General features: G+C 41.5%; 1 protein-coding gene across 3 annotated transcripts in view; it reads right to left on the minus strand.

Annotated features, from left to right (window-relative positions):
• Window positions 1-16,048, minus strand: part of LOC124211111 (titin-like) — a 66,655-nt gene extending 50,607 nt beyond the window's left edge. Inside the window, exons 1-14 of one of the 3 annotated variants that reach the window (XM_069133886.1) lie at window positions 7,105-16,048; window positions 5,952-6,724; window positions 5,409-5,868; window positions 5,235-5,335; window positions 5,047-5,144; window positions 4,732-4,952; window positions 4,315-4,389; window positions 2,380-2,484; window positions 2,075-2,260; window positions 1,766-1,967; window positions 1,609-1,678; window positions 787-1,518; window positions 593-656; window positions 172-225 (exon numbers count right to left, since the gene is read on the minus strand). In XM_069133886.1, the coding sequence (XP_068989987.1) occupies window positions 172-225; window positions 593-656; window positions 787-1,518; window positions 1,609-1,678; window positions 1,766-1,967; window positions 2,075-2,260; window positions 2,380-2,484; window positions 4,315-4,389; window positions 4,732-4,952; window positions 5,047-5,144; window positions 5,235-5,335; window positions 5,409-5,868; window positions 5,952-6,724; window positions 7,105-15,061 (11,098 nt within the window). In that variant the 5' untranslated portion in view covers window positions 15,062-16,048. The remainder of the gene's footprint in view (window positions 1-171; window positions 226-592; window positions 657-786; window positions 1,519-1,608; window positions 1,679-1,765; window positions 1,968-2,074; window positions 2,261-2,379; window positions 2,485-4,314; window positions 4,390-4,731; window positions 4,953-5,046; window positions 5,145-5,234; window positions 5,336-5,408; window positions 5,869-5,951; window positions 6,725-7,104) is intronic. The other 2 variants (XM_069133885.1, XM_069133884.1) reach the window with 2 other exon arrangements.
• Between the last annotated feature and the right edge of the window lie 1,048 nt (window positions 16,049-17,096).

Consider the following 17,096-nt stretch of genomic DNA (forward strand, 5'->3'; position numbering starts at 1 on the left):
TCGATTATACTTGTTTGTTGACGAAGCAAAAGATTTTCAAAATTTCATTGGCAGGAAAATTATTGTTTCCGGCTTTAGAATATTGGAACCAATATAGTAAAAGAATTGATAAGTCGACAGAAGTAATATAAAATATTCCGTGCAACATGATAGCAGAATTCATCCTCAAACCTTTGATATCCTGAACATCTTCAATTTGCACCAATTTTTTCTCATCTCTTCTCTCTGAAATAAAGTCAACAACAAACGGATTCATCAGTCAGGGATTTTGAATAATTTCAGTCTAAACACTGTTAAAAAATCAACAATTTTATTAAATAGTGATCAATTCAATACATACAGACACAAAGACAAAAACTTAAATACCACGAGTCAAAGTAACCCGTTTAATTTGTACGAAAGCGTGCCATTTAATAGCACGTTCACAATTCAACATATTTACAAAACTCTACGAAACATCAGCCACGCAAGCTCGAATTCAATAAGCATTTCACGTTTGCGTTAGATTTCTTATATTTCACAACTTGATGTATTGCTCGTTAGCTCAAAAAAAGCAACATTTTGAGTGACACGCCACACAATCCTGACTTACCCATACGATACACTTCCTCTCTTTCCACATCTACTCTCTGCATAAAGTGCTGCTCCGAAATAATCTGTGAATAACAATCATACGAGTTCAGGACACTCGTCACCTTGTATCGTCACGTCTGCGTCACCGCATGACAGTTAAAAGCATCGTAACATTCACTAAAAATTGTGCGATTAATGCATCGCGGTTTTTACCTCAGTTGCTTCCGTTACCTCCCAGGCATGTGGTCGGAAGTCTTCGGGAGCAAAGTGGGTGATGACTTCTTCGACGGTGGCATGCTGGAGCTCGACCATTCTCATGAATGCTCGGAATCCAACAGTGGCAGCGACGATGCTCTCATCGGCGGTTGTTTCCTCAGTCAAGACTTGAGTAATCAAGGGCCCATGGCCTTCCCTCTCGACCAGTTGAACCAGAGCGCTCTGAGCATCGGGTGTCCTCAAGGCTGGGAACTTGTCCGTCTGGTACAAGCTCTCGTTTATCTCGTTCACCGAGACACCTTGTCGTACCAGGTAACCAATCGTGGCCAATTCCCTAAGCGGTGACTCACCGGGGCCAAATTCGGTAGCGTTTAAGACCTCCATAAGCTCGTCGACTTCCTTGGCAATTTCTTCCTTTTGTTCTACTATCACTTGCTCGACCCTGACCTCGGTCACTGTCACCTTTTCAACAGCTTGTTGTTTCTTCTCTGACTTTACTCTCTTCTTCTTCGGCTTCTCTTCCGATGGTTTGACCACTAAGTCCTGAATTGTGTCTTCTGTTTTCACTTCTGAAATTTCGACACTCTCCAGCTCTTCCACTACCGGCTTAGCCCGATCTTCAGGCCATGACTTGATCTCTTTCGGCTTTTCGTCGATCTTCTTCAGACTTGCGGTAGCTTCGGTGGAAACTGGTTCTTGGATGGGAATCACTTTCTTAGCCTGGGACACCTGATAGAAAATTCGCATTTTACTCAATATAGATGTGATTGTTCTTCGTCAGAAGAATAAAACTTCATGTACGTCGGATCAAAATCTTACCTCGCGTCTTTCCTCTTCAATAGTTTCGGTGCTTTCGAACACCTGCACCTCTTGAACGTCGACGATTTTCCTGTATTATGGTAAATGTATTAATATCGTCCATTGTCGTTCAAAAATCTGATTTTTTTTGCTAAAAAACAATATTTATTTCACTCACTTGTCTTCACGCTGTGATAGCGGAACGCCTATTTCTTCAACCGTCGTTGTCTTATCGACCCTCACTCGTTCTGGCTTAACTTTTTCCTTTGTAGCATGGGCTTTCTTGATTTCATGCCTCTTCTTCTTTTCCGGCTTCTTTTCAGGCTTGACTTCTTCCGGCTTTTCCTCCTCTTGTGGTTGCAGTGGAGCTCCAGTGACATCTGTTAGAAGAAAAGTTTTAATTGTAATCAAACACAAAACGCTAATAACCTAAGCCCTAAGTACTGGCATCGAAACGCCTTTGTGAAAAATATCGTTATAATCTTACCGCTGACGTTCAGCCTGGCTTTGGTGATGGCGAGACCAATATCACTGGTAGCCTTGCAAACGTAGATTCCATCGTCTTCTTTCGTGGTCCGCTTTATCGTTAAGGATGTCTTTGAATTACCCTTAAGTCGTACTTTTAAGTTCTCGGTGTTGCTTACGAGTTTGTCATTCTTGTACCAGACTACATCTATAAAATGAAAAGAAATTTTTACTACGTGAAGCGGTTATATGGAGAGATAAGCTCTTATACCAAACTCATTGTAAAATGGCATATTTCTGAATTGAAATGATACAACGATGACTGACCTGGCTCAGGGTTTCCTGAGTATATGCATTCAAATTCTACAGGTTCTCCTTCTTGAACATATGTAGGGGTAATTTCTTGAATAAATCGCGGTACAGATTGTGTAGCTGAAACAAGAAAGAAGAAATGTTTCAAATTTATAAACATCCAAACTCACAAGACGTAGACATTACCATAAAAATATTTTTGAGTTTTACCTTAACATGAACTTTGTCGTGGCATGGCTGATGTAACACCGTTGTCAGTAATCTAGTTACAATAAACACACACAAATCCATGCATAATTATTATCAACATAGAAAATTCACACAGTTATTCATACTTCGATCCTGGTAGTTCGTAGATTTCATTTGATTAAAACATAAGTGCATCGGAGTGATTCGCTATGGTTTTCAATATCTACTCAGAAACAATTTATTTTCTATGGATTCGAATAAAACTGGAAGCGGGTATTTTTCGATAATTTTCAGATGATTGATAAAAAATTATTACCTATATTGAGACTCACAGTTAGATTGTTGTTAGTTCAAATTAAATACCTGACATGGTGCCTCTCTCATCCTCACTAAGCGTGTCTCCAAATGAAATCGCAGTTGCCGAAGCGTCTTCCGCTAATCCGAGATTTCCACTGCACTCGCTTTCGAGCAGTAAAAATTCCTGCAGCTCTTCTTGACTGTCGACTGTGTGTAGCTGCTGGAATCCTTCGAAATCAATTTCTCTTGGTTCAAGTGGATACATCCTCGGGTCCATCAACCTCTTGTAATGATCGCTCGATTTTTTCACAACTGGTATTCTGGACCTTGGGTAAGTGTGATACTTCCGACTACTGTCGTACGATCCTTCTTCGATGTCGGAATACTCGTGTTTCAGATTCTTCAATCTATTTTTACGTAGGCAATATTTCGAATCCGACTTTCCTTGACTGCTGCTGCTCGTCGAGGCCTCGCTGTTCTCCTCTATAGGTGACAAGTAATAATTAGTCATAGGACTTTCAGAGTATCCGTGATAGCTTTCGGGATTTATTTCTGATATCGAAAGATGGTCACGCGGCTCAGAATCGGCAGTTGTTTGCTTCGTTTTCGGAAGTATTTCATTAAAGTCAAGAACTATTTTTCGTTTTAATGGCTGCTTGATTTTCCGATCAATTTTTTTTACGGTATTCGGCGGATTTTTTTTCTTTACCCCAATCATTTTCTCAGAACTTGTCGACATCTTGTTAGGATTGTTAGTTGGCGATATTGTTTTCGCTTTGGTCGGGGATGGTAATTTCTGCTTGCTAATCTTCATAGGGAAACACGGAGATCCAATCGATTGCTTCGATGACACGGGTTTGGTTAAAGTTCTCTCTTGGGCTGAATCTTCTTTTACCCTGTTTTGTGGCGAAATCTGGCTCAATTTTTTTTGTTCAACAATTTTCTTCTTAAAAATTTGCGTATCTTCTGAAGATTCCTGTTGCATATTTTTGCTCTTCACTTTTCCAGCCGTCTTATTCCACAAATTCACAGATGCATCTATTTTTAACACATTTCCTACGGCTGATGTTTTTGCTGTCGTTTGGTTGGTAATTTTAGTTGTTCCTTTCTCACTTTTACTTTTCACCGTTCGTTTAATTTCCGATTTCTTACTTATAGCTTTCACAGTGCTTGTACGATTTCTTTGTTCAGGAATGATTTTTTCCTCTGTACAATCGTCGTTTGTATCCCTAGCTAGATAAAACTTTTCTTCCGAATTTTCTGTTGTAATACCACATAACATGTCTTTTTCATCTTTCGCCTGGTCCAGTGTGTCACTTGTGAAAAACCTTCTACCTGTCATAATACCCTCTTGAGCTGAGAATCCTTCCCGTCTGATTGAGAGAATGTCTAAACTGTCCGTGGAAAAATTGGATGCCTGCACACTGAGCATGCTACATTGAGAATTTCCAACATCACTCTTACCTCGAAGAGCTTCTTGCATTTCCTCCATATGGGTAACCCATTCTGGTTTTCTGTAATCCTTCGTTCCGAGAATACCTGAGATACAATATCGGTTTGTAAGTTTTGTGTCGACAATTTGACTGCGCTGCTGATTTGTAAAAGATGATAATTAATATTTTTGATAAAAAGAAAAATACATGTACATAGATATTGATCAACGCTCCTTGAGAGTGTTATCATACACAAAATATTGTAACGCTGTTAGGTGAAATGTGGTAATATGTATAAGATTGTTGTGTTTTATGTGAATGAAAAATCGGGAAAGGGTGCGGTGGATAAAATACCAATCGAACATTCCGTTTGGCGTGAACTGAAAACAACTAGACAAAATATAAATTAAACAGTTTAGATTGAATGTGATTATATCAAAGTCTATACCTCCTACAGATAGATATGTAGTCGTTGTCGAGACGCCCAAAGGATTGTGCGCCTCGAACACAATTTCACCGGTATCATCCGGATATGCTTCAGTTATTGTTAACACCGATGTTCCGTCGTCAAATTCTTCAATTTGGAACTCTTCTGATGGAACTATCTCCGTGCCCTGTTTGTACCACTTTCCTTGTGGCTTGGGCTTTCCCTTGACTTTAACTTCCAATCTGTAAAGTCGAGTGTACCAGATGCTTTATTTTTGCACTTTTCACGCTGTATAGTATGATCCATACAGGTTCATCAACAAATTTGCCAACTCACCGAGTTAATTCGCCATCTTTTGTAGGAATTAACTGAGGAAGTTTCTTCGTTATTTCTGGTGCAGAATCCTCTGTGTCAGTATCTGAGAGTGGAGTCTCCTGAATAAAAAAAAACATATTCATTGGTTAAATTGTTTTCAACAAGAATTGTACAATGAGTTAATCAAGTTGTGCTCGGTTATGTCTCACCTTAGGAGACAGCAGATCCTCTTCTGAGCCACTCTGCCCAGTGATTAGGGAAGTTGCAACAATCGATGACGCTATCTCTGAATCCGGTACGTATTCGTATGCTTGAAAATAAGTTGTTCGAATGAAAAACAAGCAGTGAAAAACGAGTTAGACTTGAATAAACACGACATTTACCTTCAACCACGAGAGACGTGGTGCAGACTGTTTCGCCAACAGGATTAATCGCTTGGCAGGTGTATTCGCCAGCATCTTCAGGGAAAACTTCCGTGATTGCGAGACTGCAAACACCCTCGGTATCTTGAAGAATGGTAATTTCTTTTCCTTCCTTGATCGGCTTGTTATCGTGGAACCATTCGACTTTAGGGATTGGTTTACCCTGAACGATGCAGGTTAGGTTAACGCTTTCACCGTCCATGACCCTGACGGGTGATAATTTTCTGACAAATGTGGGTGAAAGCAGTTCAGCCGTTTCTTCCCAGGTTTCATCGGTAATGTTGACACTCGCTGTGCAGGTTACAGATCCAGCAACGTTCTCGGCGCGACACGTATACGAGCCAGCAAATTCTGGGACAATCTCTTTGACCAGAAGAACGGATCGATTTTCTAGCGTCACGATTCTTAGCTCAGGGGATGACTGAAAATATGAAAGACGTAATGACTAAGTTTGATATTGAAAAGCTTCGCGAGAAAGAGAATCTCATGTCAATGTACACTTACCATGAGGGCGTGATCGTTGTGGAACCATTGGAATGACGCAGTTGGGTATGATTCGACTCTTGCTTCCATAATAACGACTTCACCCGGAGCGACGATCTGTGGTTGAAGAGGTTCAATGAACCTTGGTGCCTGCACTGTGTCAGGTGATTCTTGTTGTTTCGTGATGGTGACAGATCCCGAACTGCGGGCTTCGCCGGCTGGGTTCTGTACTCTGACCTCATACTTCCCACTGTCTTTCTTTGAGACATCGGCGATTGTTAATTCGGTTGTATTTTCGAAGACTTCTAATTTTTGTTTAGGTGAAGGTTTGATTTCAGTACCATTTTTGAACCACTTGACTTCTCCCTTTGGCTGGCTTTCGAAATCGGCGGTTAATATTAACGGCTTACCCTTTTCTACTATAAGTGCTGGCAAAGGTTTGGTAATCTTTGGAGCGTACATCACCTCAGGTTTTGTGACTAGTACAGAATTAGTGATAAGCAAGTTAGCCCTGCATTCAGCTCGACCGAATTTATTCACTGCGCGAACTCTGTAAACCTTTTCGTCTTCGGGTGTTGGTTCCAGAATAGTCAGCTTAGCCTCTCCAGTTTCTGGTTTGAATGTTATCTCTGTTCCCTTCTTCGGCTTCACTTCCTTCTCTCCACGATACCATTTTACTTCAGGCGTTGGAGTTCCTGTAACAATGCACTCCAGAGTAGCTGGCTTGTGCTCTTCAGCCATCAATGGCTTGATCGGTGTTGTGAAGTGTGGTGCGATACCTTCCTCTTCTTTTTCTGTGGAAGTAATCCAGGTCAGAACAGCAATCTTGACAATATTCAGCACATAATACAAAAACTCAACAACAAACATGGACAATAGACGAGCAAATAATACGGGATGAATTGCATGAGATAATTTGAACCATTAGACAAAATCCTCAATCTGTAAAAATAATCGTTATTGATTATTCTAGTAGGTAAGGCGAGACGAATCGCAAAATATTAGCATTACATTTTTAGTTGAAATTCTTCACACACTTTGAAATGTATTACTAAAGCGTTTTACAGGAATTTTAGCGTACTAAGCATGACGTTGCTCCATTCGATAATGGACAAACAGAGCGTTGAAAACCACGCAAAATTCACAGAAAATATGCATTCCGACTCAGCCGTACCGAATATGACTAGATTCACTGTAGAGGTAGCAACACCAGCAGGATTAGAGGCTCTGCAAGAATACATCGCCACGTCTTCCTCTTTAACATTCGTTATCTCCAGTGTTGCCGTGGTTTCGACAACCGTCATGACGTACTTCTCACTAGCATGTAATTCCTGTTCGTTTCTGTACCACGCTACTTCCGGGAACGGATTACCGATCACTGTGCAAGTAAATTTGGCTGGTTTGTCTGGCTCGGCAATAACGGGTTGGAGCTTTTGTATGAATCTTGGCGCAACTTTTTTAGTTTTGTCAGCAATCGATATATCAACTTGGGTTCTCTGTCTGCGTTTGCGCTTTTGTTCCTCGGGTTGAACGTCTTTTTGAACGAGTTCTTTTGTATCCATACGCTTTTTAGTCGTAATATCCAGTTCCGTAATTTCTGTAATTTCATCAACTGGTTTGTCGTCGATGATCTCGATGGCTTTGGTATTGATCTTAACCGTCTTCTGTTTCTTTCCGATCTTAATTTCTTCTACTGACGTCACTGTTTCCTCGATAGTATCTTCTTTCTCTGTTTCAGCAATTGGTATAGGTTCTAGTCTGGATTCTTCAGGCTTGACGCTTTCTGGAACGTCTTGTTTCTTTACCGGTTTCAGTACAACTTCTTCAGGCTGGTCAACTTCCTCAGTATCTTTCCGTTTTACAGGCTTCAATTTAACCTCTTCCGGTTTTTCCTCCACTTGATCAGGCTTCTTGGGTTTCTTACCCCTTCGCCACGGTAACTGTGCTATTTCAGATGGCTGATCTTCTTTACGCGCTTCCTCGAGTTGTTCAAGCTGTAGTTCTGGTTGCTCAAGTTTTTCATTGTCAATAGATGGTTTTCTAGTGCGCTCAGATTCAACCTCTGTTGTGTCTTCGGTAGCTGTTTTCGATGGGATTGGTTTCAGAGATATTACTTCTTTTTCATCTGGCACTGGCTTCTTTCCCCTTTTCACAGGTTTCAGTTTGATATCTTCTGGTTTGTCTTCAGATTTGTCTTTTTGAACAGGCTTACGTTTCAAATGCTCAAGCGCCTGCTCATCGACTTCTGTTTTTGGAATCAATTTCAATTGCACTTCTTCCTGCTGCTCTTCATCAACAGGTTTTTGAGGTATAGGCTTCAGAGAGATTTGTTCTACATCTCCGGTCTCTGGTTTCGGCTCTTTCTTGACAGGCTTTAGTAGGACTTCTTCTACTTTTTCTTGAATCTGTTCAGGCTTCTTCGGTTTCTTAGCCCGTCGCCATGGTAGCTGTGCCATGTCTAATGGCTGGTCTTTTTCAGGGACTTCTTCGAGTTTTTCAGGCTGCACTTCGAACTGCGCTTCTGGCTGATCAACTTCGTGATCATCAATAGATGGCTTTGTGAGGCGCTCGAGTTCCACTACTCCAGTATCTTCGACAACCGATTTCTGAGGTATAGGCTTCAGAGAGACTTGTTCTATATCTTCGGTCTCTGGTTTCTTTTCTTTCTTGACAGGCTTTAATTTGACCTCTTCAGGTTTTTCGAGTACCTGCTCAGACTTCTTGGGTTTCTTACCGCGTTTCCATGGTAGCTGTGCCGTTTCAGATGGCTGATCTTTTTCGGGCACTTCTTCGAGTTTTTCAGGCTGCAGTTCGGGCTGCTCAACTTTCTGTTGATCAATAGATGGTTTTCTCAAGCGCTCAAATTCGACATCCCCTGTCTGTTCGGTAATTGGTTTTTGTGGGATCGGTTTCAAAGACACCACTTCTTTTTCTTCTGATGTTGGTTTCTTCCCCTTCTTGACGGGCTTAAGCCTAATTTCTTCTGGCTCATCTTCCGGTTTTTTCTCAATTGGTTTACTTTTCAAATGCTGAGGTACATCCTCTTCGACTTCTGTTTTTGGAACCGGTTTTAATTGAATATCTTCCGGCTGATCTTCAGCATCTGGTTTCTGCGGGATAGGTTTTAGAGAGACTTGTTCTGCGTCTTCAGACTTTGGTTTCTTTTCTTTTTTGATAGGCTTCAGTTTCACCTCTTCTGTTTCATCTTCAATTTTGTCTTTTTGAACGGGTTTCAACTTCACCTTGTCCGGAACCTCCTCTTCTAATTGTTTTTTCGGAATAGGTTTCAAGTGAACTTCCTCTTGTGGCTGTTCAGGTTCCCGTGGTTTTCGCTTACCAGTACGCCAAGAGACTTCAACTGTTTCCTCAGGTTTTTCTTTAGGACTCTTCTCAGAAGCCTGAGGTTCTACCAGCTTCTCATTAACAACAGGAGTAGGCTTCTTTTTGCCACGTCGCCAAGGTAATTCTGTCTGTTCTTGCGGTTCATCCTTAATTTTTTCTTCTACCTCCTTCGACGTGACTTCCAGGTCTATTCCTTCCGTACTCTCGTCGTCCTTTGGCTTATCTTTTTTCAGTGGAACGTCTAGTTTCTCCTCTGATGTTTTTCCTTCGATGGACTTTTTGGGAATTGGTTTGAGATGAACTTTTTCGACTTCGTCTGGTTTTTCCTCGGGAAGTCGGCTATGCGTAACTGGCTGTAGTTTTTCGCGCTTAGATTCCTCGACCTGACTGATAATTTCTTCCTCTGTTTGGATAACTTCCGTAATTTCGTCTTCCTGGTCCAGTGGAACAATTGTCACGTCTTTCTTAAATTCAACAATTTTTTTAGATTTTTTAGGTTTCTTCTTCTCAGGTTTCAGTGTAACCTCAATCGACGTAGTATCCTCAAAAATCTCTTCCAAATTAACTTCTTCCTGGATTTTTTTCTCTGGCTGTTCTTCCACTGGGGTTTCTACAACCTTTTTAGGTTTCTTTCCACGACGCCACGAAACATTAGTCTCTTCATCAGGCTCTTCTGTTACGGGCTCTTCTTGATATACGACTTTCTCTGGGATCTTAGTCTTATCAATTGGTTCCAACTGAATTTCTTCCTTTTCTATTTCTTCTGGTTTTTTTCTCCTCTTGACGGGTTTCAAACCAACGACCTCTTCGATCTTTTCAGTAGGTTGTTTGGATTTGATTGGTTTCGGTTTGTCTTCTTCAAGCTTCTCCTCTTCAACATCAGGTTTTTGAACATGTTTTTGTTGCATGTATTCAATGGTATCTTCATCTTTAGGTATTTTCTGCAGTGGTTTCAGTGAAACTTGTTCTATATCCTTCTTCTCATCGGGTTTTCTATCACGTTTCACTTTCTTCAAGGTGACGCTGCGGATATCTTCGATTTGTTCATCTTTTCGGACTTCTGTAATTTCGGATGAGACCATTTCTTCTGTCACTTGCTGCTCAGAAATTGTACTTTCTTCTACGACTTGTTGTTTATCAACAACTTCTTCTACAGATTGTTTAGTTCTTGTAACACGATCCTTTCCACGTCTCCATGGCAATGCATCTTTTTCTGCCGAAATTTTTTCCGCCGTCTCCATTGATTCATTAGGCTGCTCTGTAGTAGAGGGCCTTGTTTTGGATGGCTTCTTTCCTTTTCGCCAAGATACTGTAGTTTCAGTTGTTTCAGGAATATAGACCTTTGGAATCTCTTCTTGATCAGGTTTGAGATCTTCCATTAGTTCAAGGGGCTTCGCTTTTTCTTCTTGTATTGTTTTCACAGGATTTAAGGTGATCACGTCTTCCGTTAGTTCGTCTTTAGGAAGGCGTTTGACCGGCTTCAATTGAACTTCCTCTGTGTCTTCAGGTTCTTCCGGCTTTTGAGGGCGTTTTACAGGTTTTAATGACACAGATCGTATGTCCTCAACCGTTTCCTCTTCTTTCTGAACGATCTCACGTTGCACTTTCTTTCCTCGTTGCCAAGGTAATTTGGATGTTTGATCATCTGGTTTTTCATCTTCAGGTTGATCAGCAATCTTTTCAGGAATAATTTCCTCTTTTGGCAGTGTTTCATCTGTGGTTGGCTGATCTACAGGCTTCAATTTTATTTCTTCGGTCACTTTTTCTTCTTTAGGAAGACGTTTGACTGGCTTCAATTGAACTTCCTCTGTGTCTTCAGGTTCTTCCGGCTTTTGAGGGCGTTTGACAGGTTTTAGTGACACGGATCTTATGTCCTCAACCGTTTCCTCTTCTTTCTGAACGACCTTACGTTGCACTTTCTTGCCTCGTTGCCAAGGTAATTTCGATGTTTGATCATTTGGTTTTTCACCTTCAGGTTGATCAGCAATCTTTTCAGGAATAATTTCCTCTTTTGGCAGTGTTTCATCTGTGGTTGGCTTGTCCACAGGCTTTAATTTTATTTCGTCTGTCGCCTTTTTTTCTTTAGGAAGGCGTTTAACCGGCTTCAATTGAACTTCTTCTGTGTCTTCAGGTTCTTCTGGCTTTTGAGGGCGTTTTACAGGTTTTAGTGACACGGATCTTATGTCCTCAACCGTTTCCTCTTCTTTCTGAACGATCTTACGTTGCACTTTCTTGCCTCGTTGCCAAGGTACTTTGGATGTTTGATCATCTGGTTTTTCACCTTCGGGTTGATCAGTGACCTTTTCAGGAATAATTTCTTCTTTCGGCAGTGTTTCATCTGTGGTTGGCTTATCCACAGGCTTCAATTTTATTTCTTCGGTCACTTTCTCTTCTTTAGGAAGACGTTTGACTGGCTTCAATTGAACTTCCTCTGTGTCTTCAGGTTCTTCCGGCTTTTGAGGGCGTTTGACAGGTTTTAGTGACACGGATCTTATGTCCTCAACCGTTTCCTCTTCTTTCTGAACGATCTTACGTTGAACTTTCTTGCCTCGTTGCCAAGGTAATTTCGATTTTTGATCATCTGGTTTTTCATCTTCAGGTTGATCAGTGACCTTGTCAGGAATAATTTCTTCTTTCGGCAGTGTTTCATCTGTGGTTGGCTTATCCACAGGCTTCAATTTTATTTCTTCTGTCACCTTTTCTTCTTTAGGAACACGTTTGACCGGCTTCAATTGAACTTCCTCTGTGTCTTCAGGTTCTTCCGGCTTTTCAGGGCGTTTGACAGGTTTTAGTGACACGGATCTTATGTCCTCAACCGTTTTCTCTTCTTTCTGAACGATCTTACGTTGCACTTTCTTTCCTCGCTGCCAAGGTAATGTGGATGCTTGATCATCTGGTTTTTCATCTTCAGGTTGATCAGCAATCTTTTCAGGAATAATTTCCTCTTTTGGCAGTGTTCCATCTGTGGTTGGCTGATCTACAGGCTTCAATTTCATTTCTTCGGTCACTTTTTCTTCTTCAGGAAGACGTTTGACCGGCTTCAATTGAACTTCTTCTGTGTCTTCACGTTCTTCTGGCTTTTGAGGGCGTTTTACAGGTTTTAGTGATACAGATCTTATATCTTCGACCGTCTCCTCTTCTTTCTGAACGACCTTACGCTGCACTTTTTTGCCTTGCTGCCAAGGTAATTTGGATGTTTGATCATCTGGTTTTTCACCTTCAGGTTGATCAGTGACCTTTTCAGGAATAATTTCTTCTTTCGGCAGTGTTTCATCTGTGATTGACTTGTCCACAGGCTTCAATTTTACTTCTTCTGTCACCTTTTCTTCTTTAGGAAGACGTTTGACCGGCTTCAATTGAACTTCCTCTGTGTCTTTAGGTTCTTCCGGCTTTTGAGGGCGTTTGACAGGTTTTAGTGATACAGATCTTATATCTTCGACAGTCTTCTCTTCTTTTTGAACGACCTTACGTTGCACTTTCTTGCCTCGCTGCCAAGGTAATGTGGATGCTTGATCATCTGGTTTTTCATCTTCAGGTTGATCAGCAATCTTTTCAGGAATAATTTCCTCTTTTGACAGTGTTTCATCTGTGGTTGGCTGATCCACAGGCTTCAATTTTATTTCTTCGGTCACTTTCTCTTCTTTAGGAAGACGTTTGACTGGCTTCAATTGAACTTCCTCTGTGTCTTCAGGTTCTTCCGGCTTTTGAGGGCGTTTTACAGGTTTTAGTGACACGGATCTTATGTCCTCAACCGTTTCCTCTTCTTTCTGAATGATCTTACGTTGCACTTTCTTGCCTCGTTGCCAAGGTAATTTAGATTTTTGATCATCTGGTTTTTCATCTTCAGTTTGATCAGTGACCTTTTCAGGAATAATTTCTTCTTTCGGCAGTGTCTCATCTGTGGTTGGCTTGTCCACAGGCTTCAATTTTATTTCTTCTGTCACCTTTTCTTCTTCAGGAACACGTTTGACCGGCTTCAATTGAACTTCCTCCGTGTCTTCACGTTCTTCTGGCTTTTGAGACCGTTTTACAGGTTTCAATGACACAGACCTTATGTCTTCGACTTTTTCTTCTTTTTCATGAACAACTTTACGCTGCACTTTCTTGGTTCTTTGCCAAGGTAGTTTAGATATTCGGTCATCTAGTCTCTCCTCGTCAGATAGCTCAGTCACCTGTTCAGGTTGAACATCTTCCGGTTGTATATCTTTGGAACCTTCAATAACTTGAACGAGCTTCTGTTGACGTCTCCAAGGTAATTGTGTTGTTTCAGTGGGTATTTTTTCTTCTGGTTTAGCGTCTCCAGAAGCTTCTTCTTCTGGCTGAATTTCACTTTCAGTGTGAACAGCCTTGCCAGGCTTCTTTCCACGTTTCCGAGGTAACTCAACCTTCTCAACGGGCTTTTCTTCTTTAGGTTTAATCTCCTGAGTCTGGTCTTCCAGAGGCTTCTCTGGCTTTTTACCTCTGCGCCAGGATACCGCAACCTCTTCAGTAATACGTTGTTCTTCGGTAACCTCGGTATCAGTTTTGAGAATTTGCGCATCCTCTTCTACAGAATATGGCATCTTTGGTTTCGGTTTCTTTTTGCCCCTTCGCCAAGCAGCAGTAGCAGTTCTTTCTTGTTCTTCTTCTTCGATCACCTCTTCCTTTTTATCCACTGCTAAGATATTTTCATCTTCTTGGACATGGTACTCGTCCTTCACAGATTTCAACTCTACTGTTTCCACCTGCTGCGTGGTTGCCGGCTTTGTATCGCTGGTGGTCGGTCGGAGTTGCACATCTACTTGCTCAGGCTTCTCGACTTGTTTAACCTGTTTTGGCGTTTTCTTCAAAGTGATGGCTTCCTCAGTCCACGGTTTAACTTGTTCTGGCACCTTCACCACATCATCTTTGTTCTGTTTTTCATCTATTTTCTTTGTGACCGTTAATGTAGACGTATCTTCTGTTTCTACTAACAGTTTTTCTGATTCAGTCGTTGCAGTAGCGTCTTTGGCAATAATTTTATTCACGTCTTTCTTTGTTGATTTCAACTCAATCTCTCCCACTGTCAGCTTATTGGTGAGCTTCTTCTGAGGTGCACTTGGTTTCAATTGAACTTGTTCGACCGTCTCTTTTGGAATTTCTGTCTTATTGAGTTTGGGTTTCTTCAACGAAATTTTCTCCTCTGTCCATGGCTTGGGCTGTTCATGCTGCTTCCGTGTGATATCGGACTCAACAACTCTTTTAACTTGCAAAATATTTGTCTCATCCGACTCCACGTACTCAGAAGTTGGCTGAGATAATTCTGCGTCCTGTTCAATGGGCTGTTGTTTCAGAGGTTTAAGCTCAACCTTATCCAAGTCCGGTATTTCGACATCCCTTTTCACGGGCTTTGTTGGTTTTAATTCAACGTCTTCTATTGTTTCCTTCGGAATCTCTTTCTTTTCGGCCTTCACTTTCTTCAAAGTAATCTTTTCTTCAGTCCACGGTTTGGGCTTTTCTACAGGCTGTTTTTGCTTTACATCGGATTCCACAATTCTTCCAACTTGCAAAGTGCTTGTTTCATCCGTTTCCACGTACTCGGAGGTTGATTCCGAATGATCCCTTACATCCTCAGATGTCTTTGGTTTCACGGGCTTTAGTTCGACTTCGTCCAAACCTCTTTTATCAACGTCTCGTTTTTCAAGTTTTATTGGTTTCAATTCAACGTCCTCGATGGTTTCTTTAGGAACCTCCTTCTTTTCAGTTTTAGCCTTCTTCAGTGAAATTGTCTCCTCGGTCCACGGCTTGGGTCTCTCGGGAATCTTCGACATGATATCTGTTTTACTGACTCTTCTTATATTCAAAAGTTGGGATTCATCTGATTCCACGTATTCGGATGTCGACTCGACTGTTTCGTCAAACTGCTTCACTCCTGTCTGTGTCAACCTCTTCAAATCTACTCGTTCCAAGGTGCTCTCTTCGACATCTTTCACCTCAGACTTCACAGGCTTTAGTTGAACACCTACAACCTTTTCTTTTGGAATGTCCTTTCTTTCCGGTTTACTTTTTTTCAGTTGAATCTTTTCCTTAGTCCAAGGAACAGTCTTATCAAGTTTGGACGGAACTTTAAGCGTAGTAGTTTCATGTATTTCGTCATCTTCCGCCGTTTCTCTGGGATGCGTCTGTAGCCTGGATGGCGTCTGGTCATCGACTGACGTAGTGTCCTTATCAACAGGCTTCAAATCCACGTACTCAATGCTTGGTTTCCTGATTTCCCTTTTCTCTGTCTTAGCTGGTTTTAATTCCACCTCTTCCAACTTCTCTTTTGGAATCTCTTTGATCGTTTGAGGGGCTTTCTTGAGCTTCACCTCTTCCTCAGTCCAGGGTTTTACTTCCTGCTGTAGCCTAGCCTGCTGCAATTTATCTAGAGAAGTGTCTCTTGACTTTGGCTTTGCCTTTCTCCACGGTGTTATGTTCTTTACGCCAGGCCTGTGATGAACGCGCCCTTTCCGCCAGGGCAACGTCTCATCTCCCGGTTGAAGAGGCTCCCCTGTGGGGCGACCCTCTTCATCGAGCTCAATCAGCTCAACATCATTGTCGTTGGGCGAAAGTCCGGTGCCTCCGACAGAGGAACCTTTAGTTGGTTTCGTCCCGGTTTTAGCACCGGGACCACTCTCAGTGGGAACAGGGGCTTCGTAATAAACCCCCTTTCGTTCTGCAATACGAAATTCCTGATTATAAGAGAGACTTATCACATTCCAGGTCACTCCGGTTAGACACTCGGTAACAAAGGCATAAGTCAAACAGGAACGTGCTGCAAACTACGGAAAGCATCGGATTTTAGCGCTTCGAAAAATGTATATAATGTCTATCTAAAGGAATGTACAAGTCTTTCGACTTGTGTATTTCCAAACTCAAAAATAGGAAGTGGAATTTCATGGAGTAGACGCATAAGAAGGCGGAGGATTTCACTGACTATACTGTTCACGGTAGGTACAAGGCTTTAAGAATGTCAAAGAATCTAGGTTCAAGTATTGGGCAACGCTCCATGCGCGATTATCAAATTGGATTATCTCCGGCAAACACCTAAAAATACGATTTCCTCTGTGCCATCTTCAATTGTCGGGATTTATTTCAACGACATTGGGAGCTGATGACTGTTGGATGAACATTGGACTGCGACAGAAAACTTTCGTAAGAACGAACTATCATTTTGAGCACAAACTCGTGCGCATTCGTATGTATAACGTGAAACTGTTCCATAAATGAACTTTCATTGTTTGTCGAAGTGAAAGGAAGGACACCGACAATAGGCCCAAATAAGACTTGCCTTGCACGCATAAAACGAGAGCTGAACGCGTGAGATCATCGTTTAATGAAATGGTAAACAAGTTGGTTGCCTTTGTTATGAATACTAGAAATCTGTGACACAATGACTTGATACTATTAATCAACACGGTCGAGTCCACGTTCAATAGTTTACAGAGATGATTTTCCAAACAGCTGTGACTAACATAAGTCAGGAGCGCTAGTCATATGCTGTATGTTGTCAGCACCAGCGAGCGGAGAAGGATGATTATTTTTTTAACAATTCAAACATACACAATGACGCCCCCTCTGACGTTGGTCTGTCAGTTATTCTGATTATTTATACTGAAATTGAAGTGCTCTGGACTGCGCACAGGCCATTTATTTGCGTAGAACAGAATCGCATACGGTTTCCACAAATCGACGCACAGTATTGCGCAATTATCTTGGAGTAAAAAAAATTTTAAAAATGTTGAAGAAGGATGGAGCCATCTAGTCGAGTGGTTTGGCAAAACAAAGAACGATTGTTCACTCGGTAAGTGATCTGGCACGACTTAG

Source organism: Neodiprion pinetum, chromosome 2 (assembly GCF_021155775.2).
Source record: "Neodiprion pinetum isolate iyNeoPine1 chromosome 2, iyNeoPine1.2, whole genome shotgun sequence".
Taxonomy (NCBI): domain Eukaryota; kingdom Metazoa; phylum Arthropoda; class Insecta; order Hymenoptera; family Diprionidae; genus Neodiprion; species Neodiprion pinetum.